At 66.5% G+C, this 14,750-nt stretch overlaps 2 protein-coding genes across 2 annotated transcripts; one reads left to right on the top strand and one right to left on the bottom strand.

The window, feature by feature from the left end:
- The first annotated feature begins 696 nt into the window (after window positions 1–696).
- On the top strand, window positions 697–5,124 carry FEV (FEV transcription factor, ETS family member). The gene is made up of 3 exons (XM_068687232.1): window positions 697–1,949; window positions 2,564–2,638; window positions 3,969–5,124. Exons 1-3 carry the CDS (start codon window positions 1,898–1,900, stop codon window positions 4,478–4,480), a joined length of 639 nt encoding a protein of 212 aa, XP_068543333.1. The 5' UTR covers window positions 697–1,897; the 3' UTR covers window positions 4,481–5,124.
- Window positions 5,125–9,846: 4,722 nt separating this feature from the next.
- CDK5R2 (cyclin dependent kinase 5 regulatory subunit 2) lies at window positions 9,847–11,221 on the bottom strand. Its single transcript, XM_068687231.1, has one exon. The coding sequence runs from the start codon at window positions 11,073–11,075 to the stop codon at window positions 10,083–10,085; it is 993 nt and encodes a 330-aa protein (XP_068543332.1). The 5' UTR covers window positions 11,076–11,221; the 3' UTR covers window positions 9,847–10,082.
- Between the last annotated feature and the right edge of the window lie 3,529 nt (window positions 11,222–14,750).

Here is a 14,750-nt window from a genome sequence, read left to right as displayed (position 1 = left end):
GGGCCGCGTGGCCGCCACCAAGCCTTTCCCAGCCCTCCCCTGTCCCCACCCCGCCACGGCCCCACGCAGCCCGGCCTCTCCCCCCTGCACAAACACATTCCTGCACACCGGCCGGGCTGCGGCCAGCCCAAGGCCACGTCAGCTCGGCGCTCTGCTCCACGCCGCCGGCACCGCGCAGGTGAAGCTGTCCCGGGCTCCGACCCCCAGGGCTGACACGGGGGAAGATTTGGGAGGGGGTCCCAGGGAAATGTGGGGGCTGCTCTGCCTTGTCCTCAGGGGGTCAGAGAGCTGGGCGGGGGGGAATCAGGGGGCAAACCGCCCGGGTGCAGCTGTGGGTACGGTCCCCAAATCCCCCTCTCCTTGATTTTCTTTCCCCATCCCATGGGTCCCCATCCTCCTTGCCCTTCAGCCCCCAGCCCCCAGCCCCATCACACCCCAGGTCTCCCGCAGCCCCCCACACCCAGGGGTCCCCATCTCATGCCCCCAGTCCCCCCCCATTTCCAGCTCCCCTGGCCCTAACACTACCCAGCACGTTCCCTCTGCCACGCAGGTTCCCTGGAGCGGGATCCTCGCCACCGGGGCCAGCTCCCGAGGCTGCCAGAGGGGACTTGTGGTGGCCGTGCCCCCCGTCCCCCCCCCACCCCGCCGTGTCCCGGGCTTGTTTTCCGTTGCCTGCGGTTTGTTGCAGTGACTCAGGCAGCGAAAGCAAGTCTGGGAGGCTGCGGAGAGGCTGCGCGGTGTCTGGGGGGGGGTTCGGGGGGCTGGAGATCACCCTAAAAGGCTGGGGGAAATTTGGGGAGGCGTACAGGGGGCTGCGCTCAGCTCTCCACACCAGCGTCTGCTCTCTGTCCCCGATGGGGATGGGAATTGGGGTGGAGGGAGGGGGCTGGCTGAGCACCCACAGAACCCCAGTTTCAGCCCGGTTCCCAAATAATAACCATGGGGCAGCATGAGCGCGTCCCAATTCCCATCGGATTCACGCCTCGCGAGGAACATTTTGGAGAAATCCTGCCGAGCCTGGAGCCAGAGCCTTAACAGACAGCAGCGAAACACCGCGGGAGGCTTCGTGGGCTGACCACTGGCTCAGTCCTGGCGTGGGGACGGAGGTGGCGCTCGGAGGTGGCCCCGGTGGCCACGGGTGTCTTTTGGGAGCCAGTGTGCCCCAACCCCTTTCTCCCCGAGTCACCCTCCTGTCCTTGCAGTGCTGTGGGCACCCGAAACACCTCTGTCCCCGCACCAAGCTGGCATCTCCCGGAGCCCACAAAACCTGATGGCAACGGGACCGTGCGGGTTCGTGACGGCGCGTGGAGCCACAGACCCTAACCAAGAGGGGCCAGAGGTCGGGACGGGGCGGGGACCCCAAGGATGCGCCAAGGGCGAGGGGCACGGGGGTGATGCTGGGGGGTGACACGGGGACGGGGGGGCCGTGGGGAGGTTGGGGGGAGGCCAGGGAGGGGAGGCTGGGCCACGGCGGTCTCCAGGCAGTGCGGGAGCCCCGCTCGCAGCCGGGATGGCAGCGCCGTGTTTGCCAAGAGTTAAGGAGGCGGAAGAGGCAGGAAGCGGCCCGAGCCGCTCTCCATAGAAACCCGCGGCCGTGATTAAAGTCTGATGCGGGCCCGATAGCGGGCTGGGGTAGGGGGGGGGGGGACAGCGCCCGCTTTAATTACAGCGGAGGAAATTGCTGGAGCCGGGGCCCCGAGCCCCTGCGAGTTGCTTGGAAACTCCCCCCCCCCCTCCCCACCTCCCGCCTTCCCCCCCCCGGCCCCTGCCCGTCCCCTGCCCGTCCCGCTGCCATTTATTCGCCATCAGCTGCTCCCTGATAAAGTGGAATAATAATAATAATAATAGGGGCAGGAATATTAAAACATGCAGCCCGCGGGCCGCCCCCACAGCTGCCATGAGACGCGGCGCCGGAGCGGTGCCACTGCTGCTCAACATGTACCTGCCAGGTACGGGCGGACCCCCCCCGCACCGCAGCGCACCCCTGCCCTCGCCCGCCCTGCCCCGCTGTGGCCCCGCAGCCCTTCCCCAGCCCCGGCCCCCTCCGGCGCCCACCCACCCACCCACTCATCTCTCCGTCCTTCTTTCTGTCACCTCCGTCTACCCAACGGCCCTTCCATCGCGCCCTTCCCGTTGCCTGCTCATCCTTCCCTCCATCCTTCCACCTCCATCCCTCCATCCACACGTCCTCCCCTCTCGCCCTCCGCCACCCAGCTCTCCTCCTTTCCACCCCACTTTTCTTTCCCTTTCCCCACCCGTGCGCTCCCCAGCGCCCTTCCCTCCGCACCCGTCCCCCCGTCTCCCCCGTCCAGCCGCCTCCTCCCCGCAGCTCTCTCCCTCTCTCCCTCCCGCCGCCCTACCCCAGCCCGCGGGATTTTCTATTCCTATTTAAAAGCTTCCCTGGCTCCGTCGGAAATCGGATTTCCTTTTTCCTGGACGCGTTTCCTGGCTTCGCCGCGGCGGCGGGGCAGGCGAGGGGGAGCGGCCGCCCGGGGGTGGGCGCCAGGGGGTCTCGGTCTCCCCCCACCCCTCCCCAGCACCCGCTCCCCTTTTTGTCCCGCAGATCCAGTCGGGGAAACTTTGTTCAAAGACGGCAAGAGCCAGGCGTGGGGGTCCCTCAACCCAGGCGTGCAGAAAGGTAAGAGCCCCCCTGCCCCTTCCCCACAGCAGCAGGGACCCCCTGGGCACACGGAGCCCCCCGCACCCCGTCTCCAAGCCACCTTCCTCTCCGTGTGCCCCATCCATCGGGGCTTTCAAAGCTCAGGCCGGGATGATTGGCATCCAAAACCAGATGGGGAAGGAGCCGAGCCCCCTGACAGCCATCCTGGTGCACCAGCGGTGCTGCCAAAGCCCAATGGGGCAGAGCACGGTGACCCCGGGTCCCCCCCTGGTGCTCCGGGAATATCTGATGGAGAGGGAGCTGCCGGCCAGCCCTGGAGCTGAGGGGGCTCCTCCGGGCTTGGGAGAGCTGGTTCGGGGAGCAGGAGAATGGGGGTGCAACTGGGGAGGGGGCTGCTGGGGCACGGGGTGGCTGGGAAGTGATGGATCCCCCAGGAGCTGGAGCCTTCCCCTGGGAAAAGCCATCCCGGGACACGAGGAGCAGCCTGGAGCCTCCTGGGGGGCGTGGGGTTATGTGGGGCCAGCACCCGTTCAGCTGCCTGGAGAGGGGATAGGGCTCGGGGCTTGCTCTGAGCTGAAAAAGGGGAGCCCTGGGTTCGGGGTGGGAGCAGGGCGAGGCTGGGGCTGGGCGGGAGCCCTTTTACCTCCGCATTGCGGACTCTGCCCAGCCATGCCGTGAGAGCAGAGCCTTGTAGGATCGCTGCAGGATCCCCTGGGGAGCCGCAGAGGCAGGACTGAACCTCGCCACCCCACCCCACCCCATCCCACCCCACCCAGCCGCACCCCCAGCACGGGGTGGGCGCACCGGAGAGGGGAGAAACACCGAGAGGTGCAGGGGGCGAAGGCGTGGGGTGGTTCCTGGTGAAGGCACAGCCTCGGGGAGTCCTGCAGCGGGGTGGCTGGGGGTGCGGTGACCCCAGAGGGGACAGTTCCCCTTGGAAACGAGGGACGTTGGTGCCCGATTCAGCCCCACAGAGGGTCCCGTCTCACCTGCACCTGCTGGGCAGCCAGGGCTTGGCTCGGGGCAGCATTGCTCTCTGGTGTCAGCTCCCCCGGGGGGATCCGTGCCCTTGGAGATGCCCTATGGCACCAGCCCATCTGTGGGGACACGGGATCAGGCCCCGCTGCGGCTTCTTTCGGCCTCCAGAGCCCCCGTGGGGTCCTCTCCTCCTGCCTTGGGGCGCAGGATGCCGCAGGGATGCTGCGGAGGAGACGCCAGGATGCCAACACCCGCGCCCCGAGCGCAGGAAAAACACACCCGGGGGTGGGAAGGGGGCGACGTGGCAGGGGGCGAAGGGGCACATCCCATTCCCGTGCCCTGACGGGGAGCTTTGACCTCTCCGGGGCAGGCAGCGGGCAGATCCAGCTGTGGCAATTCCTGCTGGAGCTGCTGTCGGACCGAGCCAACCTCAACTGCATCGCCTGGGAAGGCACCAACGGGGAGTTCAAGCTGATCGACCCCGACGAGGTGGCGCGGCGCTGGGGCGAGCGGAAGAGCAAGCCCAACATGAATTACGACAAGCTGAGCCGGGCGCTGCGCTACTACTACGACAAGAACATCATGACCAAGGTGCACGGCAAGCGCTACGCCTACAAGTTCGACTTCCACGGGCTGGCCCAGGTCTGCCAGCCCGCCGCCCCCGAGCACGCCCTCTACAAATTCCAGGGCAACCTGGCCCCACTGCCCTTCTCGGGCATCTCCAAACTCAACCTCATGACCTCCGGGGTGACTCCGGCTGGTTTTTCCTACTGGCCCGGCTCCAGCCCGTCCCTCTACCCCGGGCACAGCCTGCAGCCCTCCGCCCCCTTCAGCGCCGTGGCAGCCTCCCACCTCAACAACATGAACAACCATTACCATTAGGGGGCTCGGCCGCTCCGGGAGGTCCCCGTCCCCATCCCGGTGCCGTCCCCGGGCGCTGTGGGGCTTGGGGAGCTCGGCGGGGTTATTAGAGGGGTGCAGGGGGGTGGGATGCTGCGGCTCTGCTGGCGGTTTGGAGAGGGGCGCGGGGTGGCCGCGGGGCAGTAGGGTTTCTTCTCCCTGCTGTGGGTGGTTGGAGGGCAGAAGGCGTCTGGACTTTAGGGTGAGGGGGAGCCACAGTTGTGGGAACGCACGGGAATGCCTAAAGAGGGGTGCGAACGGGAGGGAAAAGCGTGGGTCCTTCCCCAACCACCCCCCAACCCACAGCCCCCGCTGGTGCTTAGCTCTGCCCCCAGCCCGTGCCCACCCTCCTCTCTCTCCTCACCTTGCCCGGGGGTGAGGGACCCTCCCTGCAGCCCCTTGGCCCCCCCAGCCCATCTCCAAGGGTGGAGATGGAGCAGGAGAAGGGACCCGAGCAGGGCTGGGAGCTCTGGGCACCAAGGGGTGGGCCTGGGGCTCTCCCCCCACCCCGTGTCCGAGGAGGTGCCCCCCTTCCAGAGCAGGACTTTGACCCAGTGGCTGGAGAAGAGCCGGGCTGTGCCAGGCAGGGAGGGATCTGGCTTCAATAAAACCGAGAGGTGCTGTCACCGTGTCTGCTCGTGTGCCCAGGGGGCTGGAGAGGGGGGGCGCAGCCCGGCACACCCCTCCTTGGCAGCCACAAGGTGTTCCCCGGCCCCAGGCAGGGCCACCAAACCCCAAAGTGCTCAGGGGGACAGCCCAGCCCTCAGCTGGGTCCTGGGGGAAGCCCCCAGCCCCTTGGGGAGGTGGCCAGCCCCCCCAGATCAGGGCAGCCCCATGGGTGGTGGCTCCGTGCTGACCCCTCTGCGTCCCTGCGGTGTCCGGTCACACTCGTAGCCCCGGTGGCATCTGCTCAGCATCATCCTCGCTGCCCTAATCAGCTTAAGGGAGGGGGATCTGATGGCAGCGTCTCCTCCGGGGAGGGCACCGGGGACTGGTGCTGCCGGCACGGAGCCCACGCGTGGGACGGGAGGGAAGGAAGATGCAGGGGGGGGCGGGGGTCCCTTCCTCTGGTGCCCCTGAGCCCTGCACAGGCTGGTCCCGAGGGCTGCGGGATGTGAAGAGGGGGGAAAGGAACCTGCTGCAGGGCTTAGGTAACAGCGTGACGCAGGGCAGGACGGGGATTAAGGGATGTGGGTCACTAGGAGCTGCCCCCCCTGCCACCATCCCGCTCCTGTCCCTCTGCCAGTGCCCACGCCGGGGAAGCCCAGGTGAGCCCCTAGCCCCAAAAGCTCCCCGCTGGATCAGATCTGGGGGCTCCACACCGCACCCCGAGGCAGCAGGCTGATGCCGAGGGCTCGTCCAGCTCTGCGCTGTCCCCAAAAGCAGGGTGGTCCCCCCGCCCTGTCCCCAAACGCACCCGGCGGTGACGGCAGCCGGCAGGAAGGTGGGGGCACCCACGCAGGACCCGGCGATGCTCTGCCCGAGGATGCAGCCAGCATCACCATGGCAACTCGGGATGCTCCCAGCGCACGCAGCCCCCTCCACATCACACTTTTTTTTGGGGGGGGGGGGGGGAGTGAGGAGCATCGCCCCCACCCCGGCGCCCTGGGCTGACCCTGCCCAGCAGCAGCGCTGCTCTCATCGCTCCCCCGAACCGTGGCTCGGAGCAGACTGCAGCAAAATCCTGCCAATGGGCGAGCGGGGCCGAGCCTGGCACAGCTCCGGTGGGCGGCAGGGACCGGCCCCGGGGTGCTTGGCCTGGGGGGGTGATGTGGGAGCATCGCCCTGCGCAGTGGGGGGCTCGTGGGGGGCACAGCCCAGGTGGCTCGGTGCGCCCACCAGACCTACCCGCTCCTCCCTGTGCCCAAATAGCACGGGGAGGGATCGGTGCCTCATGGAGGTGGCTGGGAGGATGGGGATGAGCTGGAAGGGGGGCACAGCGCTGCCCCCCAGCTCTGCTGCTCATCCAAAATGTGCCCCCAGCTTGCTGGAGGATGGTGCTGGGAGCCCTGCGTGGGGGAACGGGGTCCCAGAGGGCTCATCCTGCGCCGAGCTGGGAGCAGAGCACATGGCCTGGGAGTTTTTTGTACTGCTTTGTGATTAAAGGCAGGAGGAGGGGTTCTTTTTTCCTGCTTTAAATATATATTATATATATCTTTTTGTCTGGCTTCTCTTAGCCAGCAGGAGGGCAGGGCTGAGCCTCGCCTCGGTCTCAACACCTTGCCCAGGAGGCGCGGGGACCCCTGCGGTCCCCCCACATCCTCCCAGCCCCACTGTAAAGGATCGGAGCTGGGGGGTGGAGGAGCCCCTCTCCTATTTTAGCCGACGTGCATCATTCCCCATGACGTGCATCGAGCCCCTCTCCTATTTTAGCAGCTCCCCCATCACACGTATCCTTCCCCATGCTGCCCAGAGCCTTCGCAGCACCGCCAGGTCCCGTCTGCGCTAGGGAACCGTGGGCTGGCTGCGTCCCCACCCTCCTCCCCCCCCCCAGCTTTCCAAATTCCCACTCCTTTACCCTCATCCCCACCCCGCGCAGCACCCCCCGGCAGGCTGCTGACTCACATCCTCTCTCCAGACGCCACCTCCCCTCCGCCTGGCTCCCTGCGCACGCTTCGTGACTTAGCGGGGCTCTGCAGGAGCAGGCGCTGGGGCTCCAAAACCTCCAAAACCTCCAGGGAAGCAACCCTGGGCTTTCCCAAAGGGTGCTGCTCTCCCCCTGGCATGGGGTTGGGGTGCTGGGGTCTCCCCGAGGCAGCCCCTGGAGCTGAGGGGTGCTCGTGGGCACGGTCCCAGCGCCTCCTGTGCCGGGGCTGGGACCCCCCTGTCCTTCCCAAAGCACCACCTCGCTGTGGCTGCTCTCCCCCTCACCCCATTGCCCAGAAGGAAGGGAAGGAGGCCAGCCAGCACCCAGGTTTTTGGGCAGGGACCACTGGGGAGCTCCTCGGTGCTGCTCCTGCCCCGCTGTGGCGCTGAGACCTTGGGCTGGACTCCGCCGAGGGCACGGGCTGGGCTGCGGGGAGGACTGGATTAAGGCGCTAATGCCAGATTAAGCCGTAACGCAGGACTTCTGACGAGGGAGAGGCACCCGCTCCAGCCCTGCGCCCCTCCAGGGCTTCATCCGTGTGCTGCTCGCTGCCCCGCCAGGAGCTGGCTCCTCGGGGTGGCACGGGGCAGGGAGAGGGGCAGCGCACGGCCACCGCTCTGCTGCATGTCACAGCAGGGCTCCCCGGCTCTCCCCAAATTCTCTGGGGCCAAGCAGGCATCCGTGGGGCTCACCTGCACCCACAAACCCTCCCTGGTGCAGCAAAGCAGCAGCTCGAAGCCGTGATGCCCAGGCTGCTCCCACCCCATGGCTCATCCCCCCTTGGCCTGGGTGGCAGCAGGAGCTCCCCGCTCCCCCCGGCAGCGGCACGAGGTCCCCTGGGGGAAGGGAAAGGCAGACATCTCTCCCCCCAGCAAGGCTCCGATGCGTATTGAAATGCACGGGAGCACCCGAGCTCGTCTCTCATTCCTTGACATTTCCAGAGACTCCAAGCTGTCTTCAATTACCAGCCTGCAATTAGCTCTTCCTAAATCCCCCGGCGAGGGCCTGGCACTCTTAATCAATGAAACACAAGGGAGGAGGGGAAGGACGCGGCCTCTCTGCAGCTGGAAGCGTTTTAAAAGGCCGGGACTTGGGGCTGGAGGGACCCCGAGAAGGTCTCCAAGGGGATTTGTAGGGTGGGAAACCTCCGTGAGCGTTAGCGCTTGGTTCGGCTCCAGGGTAGAGGAAGGAAGGGGGATAACCAAATGTGGGGTGGGGAGGGGTGGGGGGTATATTTTAGCCCACGAGGTCACCAAAATGTGGAGATAAAGGAAAAAAAAGCACAGGGGATGGGGATGGGGAGGGTGGGAGCAGCGCAGGGTGCGCGCAGCACCCTGCCAGGTCAGGCGCCGTCACGGGGACATCTGTGCCGCCTTCCTGGCCGTGCAGCTTTGGCTGAATGAGCCAGATTGGGCCTAATTAGCAGCTCTGCTGATGCACACAAAGGTAGGGAATCCAGCTTACCCTCGGTGACCTGCAGAGCCAGCACAGCCCTTCCTGGATGAGGAGGGGGGGAGGGAACAACGCGAGCGCCTGGGGAGCACCGGGTGCCGACCCCAGCAGGGGAGCAGGGTGCTGGGGATCCTGCTAAAGAAACCCCAGAAAAATAGAAAAATCGGTACCTGGAATGGCAGCAAGCAGCTGGGAGGAGGAAAAAAAAATAAAATAATAAAAAAATATAAAAAAAATAAAAAAACCACCTTCCCTTTCTCCACCCCTTCTCCCCGGGGGGGTGCAGAAGCGCAGGGCTGGCAACTGGGCTGGCAACAGAGCTCGCCCGGCCCTGTGGAGCAGAAGCAGGAGGCGAGGGTGGGGTTGCTGGAGGCGAAGGGAAGGAGGTGACGTGGGCCGTGGGATCCGGGTTCAATTCGGCGCAGCAGGCAGCCACCAGGCGGTCCCATCAGGAGGCACGGAGAGCGCCCGGGGAGCCGGGGGGGCACCCCAGGAGCAGGGCTGGCCTCGGGCACGCCAAACAGCGGGGATGGTGTGTGTGTGTGTGACCCCACAGCTCGCTCCCCGCGCCCCCCCCCCGGGCAGGGGCCACCCCCCAGAAGCCCCCCTTGAACCCCAGCAAGTCCAGGGAGCCACCGCCAGGCCCATCCAGGCCGCCTCTTTATTCTCCAGTGAAGCAAAGCAAGAGGAGAGGGCCCCCCCCCTCCCCAACCCCAGCAGCCCCCCCCTCCCCAGCCCCCCTCTGGCACATACACCTTTCCCCGCAGCAAGCCGAGGTGGGGAGGGGAGGGGGGGCGAAGAGGGAACAAGGGAACACCGCTCACCCCGCAGGTGCCCTGGCTTTGGGGAGGGGGCTCAGCAGCAGGGGGGGGGCGAGGAGAAGGGATGCTGCAGCCCCCCCCTCAGCATCTCAAACAAAGGGGCGAGCGGGCTGCTCCCCCCAGCTGAAGGACCCACCGTGTGGGGGGGACCCCCCCACACCCCGCTGCCTTCCCCAAGCAGGGATGGAGGCAGCAGCAGGGACACAAAGCCCCGCGCCCCCCCCATGCCCCCCCCCTTTCCCCGCCGCCCTTTGTCTGCCCGGCTCCGCCGCGGCGGCTCCAGCACCGCGGACAGCTCCGGCGGGGGGGGCCCGGCGCTGCCGGGGGGGGGGGTCCTTGGGGTGCAGGGGTTACCAGGAGCACCCCCCAGCCCCCCCCCCCCTCCTTCCCCTCCCCACATATATATATATATATATTTTTTTTTTTTTCCCAAAGAAAACATATTCAGGAGCCTCCGCTCCTCGGCAGCCTGCCCCCCCACATCCCCACCCCATCGCCCCCCCCCCGTTGCCCCCCCTGCCTCCATCCCCATCTTCTCTGCCGTGTCGGTGTCCTGGAGAGCTGGGGTCAGCAGGGGATGGAGAGAGAGGAGGGGGGGGGAAAGCGGCCGGATCCGGAGCAGGGAGGGTCCGGGCAGCATCTCCACGGGGAGGATTTTTTTTTTTTTTTTGGGGGGGGGATCCATCAGTCCTTGTCCTCCCCCAGCTGGGGGCCCGGTACCTCCCTAGCGGTCCAGGCTGATCGTCCAGTGCTTGGCCCCGTCTCTGGCCTCGCCCTCGCTCTTGAGGTCCTGGAAGAGCTGCGTGAAGTAGTGGGGGTCCGCGTTGATGCGCAGCATCTTGGCGCTCAGGCGCTGGATGATGCCCAGGCAGCGCTCCCAGAAGCGGCCCTTGTCGCCCTCCACCAGGAAGGGCTTGAGCGGGTAGGAGATCTCGTTGCCCATGTAGGAGTAGGCGAGATAGAGGCAGGTGAGGAAGGCCGCCTGCAGCTCGGCCTGGCTGCCGATCTCCTCGCCGCGCAGCGCCTCGCGGCACAGCAGGTAGACGAACACCAGGTTGGCCGGGGTGATGAAACCCTGGTCCTGCCAGCCCTGCAGCAGCAGCGAGCGGTCCACGCTGCGGAACCAGGCGATGAGCTCGCCGGGGCTCAGCTCCTTCAGCCGGTAGCAGCGGCGGCACACGAAGTCCCCCAAGCAGCGCAGCAGCTCCCCGGTGGACGCTTGCACCACCACGCGACGTGGAGAGCCCGGAGCCCGGCTCCCGGCCGGCGGAGGCAGCGGTGGAGGTGGCGGAGGGGGGGGCGGCGGCTGCTTGGCCCCCCCGGAGCCCGGGTGCAGCTCCTGGGGCGCCGCCGAGGGCACGGTGGGCACGGGCACGGCCAGGGGGCCCTGCTTGGCTCCGTCCCCCAGCGACTTGCGCAAGTTCTCGCGGTTGCGCTGAGCCACCAGCGGGTCGGCTTGACCCCCAGGGACCCCCCCCGGGGCCCCACCGCCGGGTTTGGGCGTCACCTTCTTGGTGCTCTTCTTCTTCTTGGCCGAGGCGGCCACCAACCGCTTCCAGGTGAGCGCCGAGATCAGCACCCCGGGCCTCTTCAGCCGGCTCTCGCCCTTGCCCGGCACCCTTCCCGGCTGCGCCTTGTCGGCCAGCAGCCCCCCGCCGCCTCCGCCGCCCCCCTTGCCCGAGGAGGCGGCGGGGGACAGGGAGAGCACCGTGCCCATGCTAAGGCCGAGCGGGGCCCATAGGAGGCCGGCGGATGCGGGTTCGGGGTGGCGGGGGGGGGATGCCGGAGAGGCGGCCGGCACCGGAGGCGCGGTACCCGAGGATGCTCCGCTTCTGGGCTCCGTGCCCGCCGCTGCAGCCAGCCGCGGCCCCGCCGCTCCCCGCCTCCCCGCCGCCAGCCAATCCGTGCCGCACCGGGGCCCGGTGGGTTCCGCCTCCCCCCGCCGGTAGGAGGTGGAATTGGGGAGGGGGGGGACCGGGGGGAGCCGGCCCCGAGCGGCCGCCGCCCCGCCGTGACCTTCACGGGGCGCGCCCGGTCCTTGCGCACAGGGGGGACCCCGATGGTTAAGGGGGTACCCGGGGGGGTAGGTGCTCGGTGCCGCCCCCCCCCGCCCCACCCTGCCTTTTCAGCCCTTTTTTGGGGAGATTTCCCATCACCGGCATCAAGAAAAGTGGGGGATTTTGGAGAGAGGGGGGCAGGAGGGAGGGGACGCTGCGCTCCTGCGGCGCTGCAAAATGGTGCGTGGCGAAGCAGGGCTGCTTCTCCCCCCCCCCGGGTCTGAGCGTGGCACTGATGAATCCTGCCCCCTCTGCCTCCGTGCCCCTCGCAGGAAGGTCCTGCTGTGTTTTGGGTGAGCACGGATCCTGCAGCTCCCACTGCCAGGCAGCCCTTGGGAACAAAGCGCCCCGCTCGTGTGCAAAGTGCCCGAGAGCGGCTGGGGAAGGTTTTGGGGAGAATGTATCGATGATGGGCTTTGATACAGCGTTTTATCTGTGAAATGAACACGTGTCAGTGCCAGGATGTGTGGCGGCGGCTGGGTGGATCCAGGCTAACAGGCGGTAATGAATTATCAGCCAGGAGGAGCTAAAGGAGCCCCCCCCTTCCTCCCGCACTGCTGATGCTGGAGGTGTTTGAAATGGAAGCGCAGGCTCAGAGCTGGGGCTCGTCCTTCCAGCCGGGCCTCCTCGTGCCTGGGGCTGATGTGCCACGTCTGGGGCAAGGCAGAGGCTGTGCCCTTTGTGCCACAGCAGGGAAAAGGGCAAAACCCCATTCCCGTGTATCACCCGCTGCAGCCAGCCTCGTGCTGCTGCTCCCTTGCAAAAAGCCTCTGCAGAAGCACGCACGTGTGCACAGAGGCACCGACGTGAAGATTTGCTTTGGGAGAGGCCGGAATCAAAGAGGATCTGGGCCAGCATCACCAGGCCTGCTCAGGGTGGGCTGAAAAAAAAATCAAAATAGAAAAAATTAATAATAATTAATTAAAAAAAAAAAGAGGATTTGGTGTCAAAACAAGAATACAGGGTACAAATGAAAAGGAACAAAGTCAGGACAAGCTTCTTGATGAAGATTAAGGCAGCTTTTCCGGACGTACAAAGCCTAGCAAAGAAGATGGAGGAGCCCTAGTCCTCGGGAAGGGATCAGGAGCCCGTGGCTCTTCGCACGCATGAGGATGGGCTGATTTGCCGTGCACAAACACGGTCTCCCGAGAAACCCGCAGCTGAATTTTGCAGGTGAGGAAGCAGAGCCCTCCCTGCCTGCTGCCTGTTCCTGCTGGAGCCAAATTGCTCGCAGATCGCTTCATCTGAAGCGCATGAAACCGCCCCCGCCTTCCGCCAGCGCTCCCAAATTGGCTTCCCCGAACTCGTTAGGAAGGGCTATTTGTATTTGGCTCCGACCAGCCGGGCTCTGCAGCCTTTTCCACGGAGGAGCATGCAGAGAGCTCCCCTGCCTCCCCCAGCTGGGCTCCTGGTCGCCAGCCCCGAGCAGTTTCCCTGCGTGTGAGCCTCCTGCTGCTCCCAGGAGGGGAGATTTAGCTGAAGCCTGTATAAAAAACCCCAGCCTGGGGCCGTTGGGTGATGCAGCTCCAGGAGGCTTCAGCTGGGAGCAGCAGACGAGCTCCAGGACCTGCTCGTGTCCTGCTGCGGGGTCTGGTCCCCGAGGATCAGCTCTGGTCAGTGAGCACGTTGTCCCTCCCCGGGCTGGTGGCCCCAAGGTGGCCAGCAGTGGCAAGGGCTTCCTGCAAGCGCTGCGGAATTACCCAGGCCCTGTGAGAGCAGAGGGACGTTTCTTATGCAGGTAAGGAAGCAGCTTTGCAGCTTACCTGGGAGGCAGCTGCTCTTCCACGTGAAAGAGGAGGATCTTTTCTCCCCCCCCCTTCAGTTTTACTCTTCAGGCTCCAGCCCTGAGGCTGCCAGGGGATGATACAGCACCAGCTTGGCTCTTCCTTTGGCTTCTCCCTTCCCAGCAGCTTGGGGCAGCTGTGGAAGACACGGTGCAGGAGGAGAGGGCAGCACACGGCCCGTCTCAAAGCTGCTCTCAGCATCCTTCAGCCGTGGGGGTTTGGCTTTGCTGGGCCACCGTGGGCACACAGAGATCCCCTCCTCCTGGGGGTCACCCCAGCTAGCCCAGCATATACATCAACTATGGGCTAGTGCCAACAAAGGGATGGCTGCCTGTCCATCCTGGCACGTCCTCCTGCCTGCTCCAGGATGATGAATGAGCGCCCGCCTGCAGGCTGGCTGGCTGGGGCTGGTCTTTAATGGCTCGCTTGCTGTGCCGAGGTCTGTCTGCACTGGCAAAGCCAGCCGGGGACAAGGGCTGCGTCGCCCTGGCAGCGGCTGGGCTGCTGTACCCGTGGAGACACAGCTCGCAGCCTCAGCCCGTCTCTGGCAGGCGGCTCTGATGGCTCCACCGCTCCCCCCCCCGAGCCCGTGCAGCACGCAGACAACCTCTGGCAGAGCTCCTGGCTGAGCTGGCTGCCCCTTGGGGCTGGGGAGCCCCAGGGAGCCTGGCTGGCAGCTCGCCTGCAGCCCCCAGGGAGGAGAAATGTGCTCGTGCCGCACAGGAGGATGGAGATGGAGAGGTACCCCTGCACCTCTCCATCTCTGCTTCCCCCTCCAGCCCTCAGCCCTTGGCTGGTCCCCACGGGAAAAAGGCTGCAGCTGTGGCTCCCTAAATACTTCAGGAGCTTGGGATTCACCTCGTGTGGAGCTTGTGCAGTCCCTGCCCCGAGGTCAGCCCCGGGTTCAGGCAGCGGCACGGAGCGGAGCAGGGCAGCCCCAGGGGAGCAGCTATTTCTGGCCTGCCATTTGCCCAACAGCAGCGCTGGAAACAGCTCCGAGGCAGCGCAACGCAGCTCCCCTGGGTGGAAACTGTGAGACGGAGCCAGGCCTCGAATCGATGAGGCAACACCTCCCGATTCCTGGGCAGAGAGAGGGGCGCCGGGCAGCCGCTGTGCGCCCCGCCGCAGCCATGCCGGGTGCCGCAGCCCCGGGCCGCTGCTGCCCTCTGGTGGCACCCGGCCCCCTCCGAGGGTCCCGGGGGGGCCTCGTACCGTGATGGATGAAGGGGGGGTCCCCGTGGGAAGGGTGCTGCCGGGTGCTGTGTGCAGGGAGCATCCCGGAGCAAAGGGGTTTTGGGGTGCGCACCCGCAGGCAGGCGCTGCCCCGGCACCCCCAGGCGCAACGCAAGCCCCGGGGTGCGGCTGCTGTCCCCCCCCCCGCCCTGTTTGTCAGCGGGGACAGGGAAGGCAGAGCTGCAGGGTCCATCTCTCGGGGTCCCCCTGTCCCCTGGGGTGGTGGGCAGAGGGAGCCGGAGGCGCTGGGGGGCCTGGGGGGGTCTCGCTGCCCAGCAGGTGGAGCTGCGCCCCGCGCTTTGCTGCTGCTGCCGGGTG

Source organism: Anas acuta, chromosome 6, assembly GCF_963932015.1.
Source record: "Anas acuta chromosome 6, bAnaAcu1.1, whole genome shotgun sequence".
Taxonomy (NCBI): domain Eukaryota; kingdom Metazoa; phylum Chordata; class Aves; order Anseriformes; family Anatidae; genus Anas; species Anas acuta.
This window is presented reverse-complemented; position numbering and strand designations above follow the sequence as displayed.

What these genes read in the sequence shown, in the direction of transcription:
- CDK5R2 (XM_068687231.1), bottom strand. Translation starts at nt 11,075, where the DNA reads ATGGGCACGGTGCTCTCCCTGTCCCCCGCCGCCTCCTCGGGCAAGGGG.
- FEV (XM_068687232.1), top strand. Translation starts at nt 1,898, where the DNA reads ATGAGACGCGGCGCCGGAGCGGTGCCACTGCTGCTCAACATGTACCTG. An exon ending in GCTCAACATGTACCTGCCAG is followed by an intron (nt 1,950 to 2,563) that starts GTACGGGCGGAC and finishes TTTGTCCCGCAG; the next exon opens with ATCCAGTCGGGGAAACTTTG. An exon ending in CAACCCAGGCGTGCAGAAAG is followed by an intron (nt 2,639 to 3,968) that starts GTAAGAGCCCCC and finishes TCTCCGGGGCAG; the next exon opens with GCAGCGGGCAGATCCAGCTG.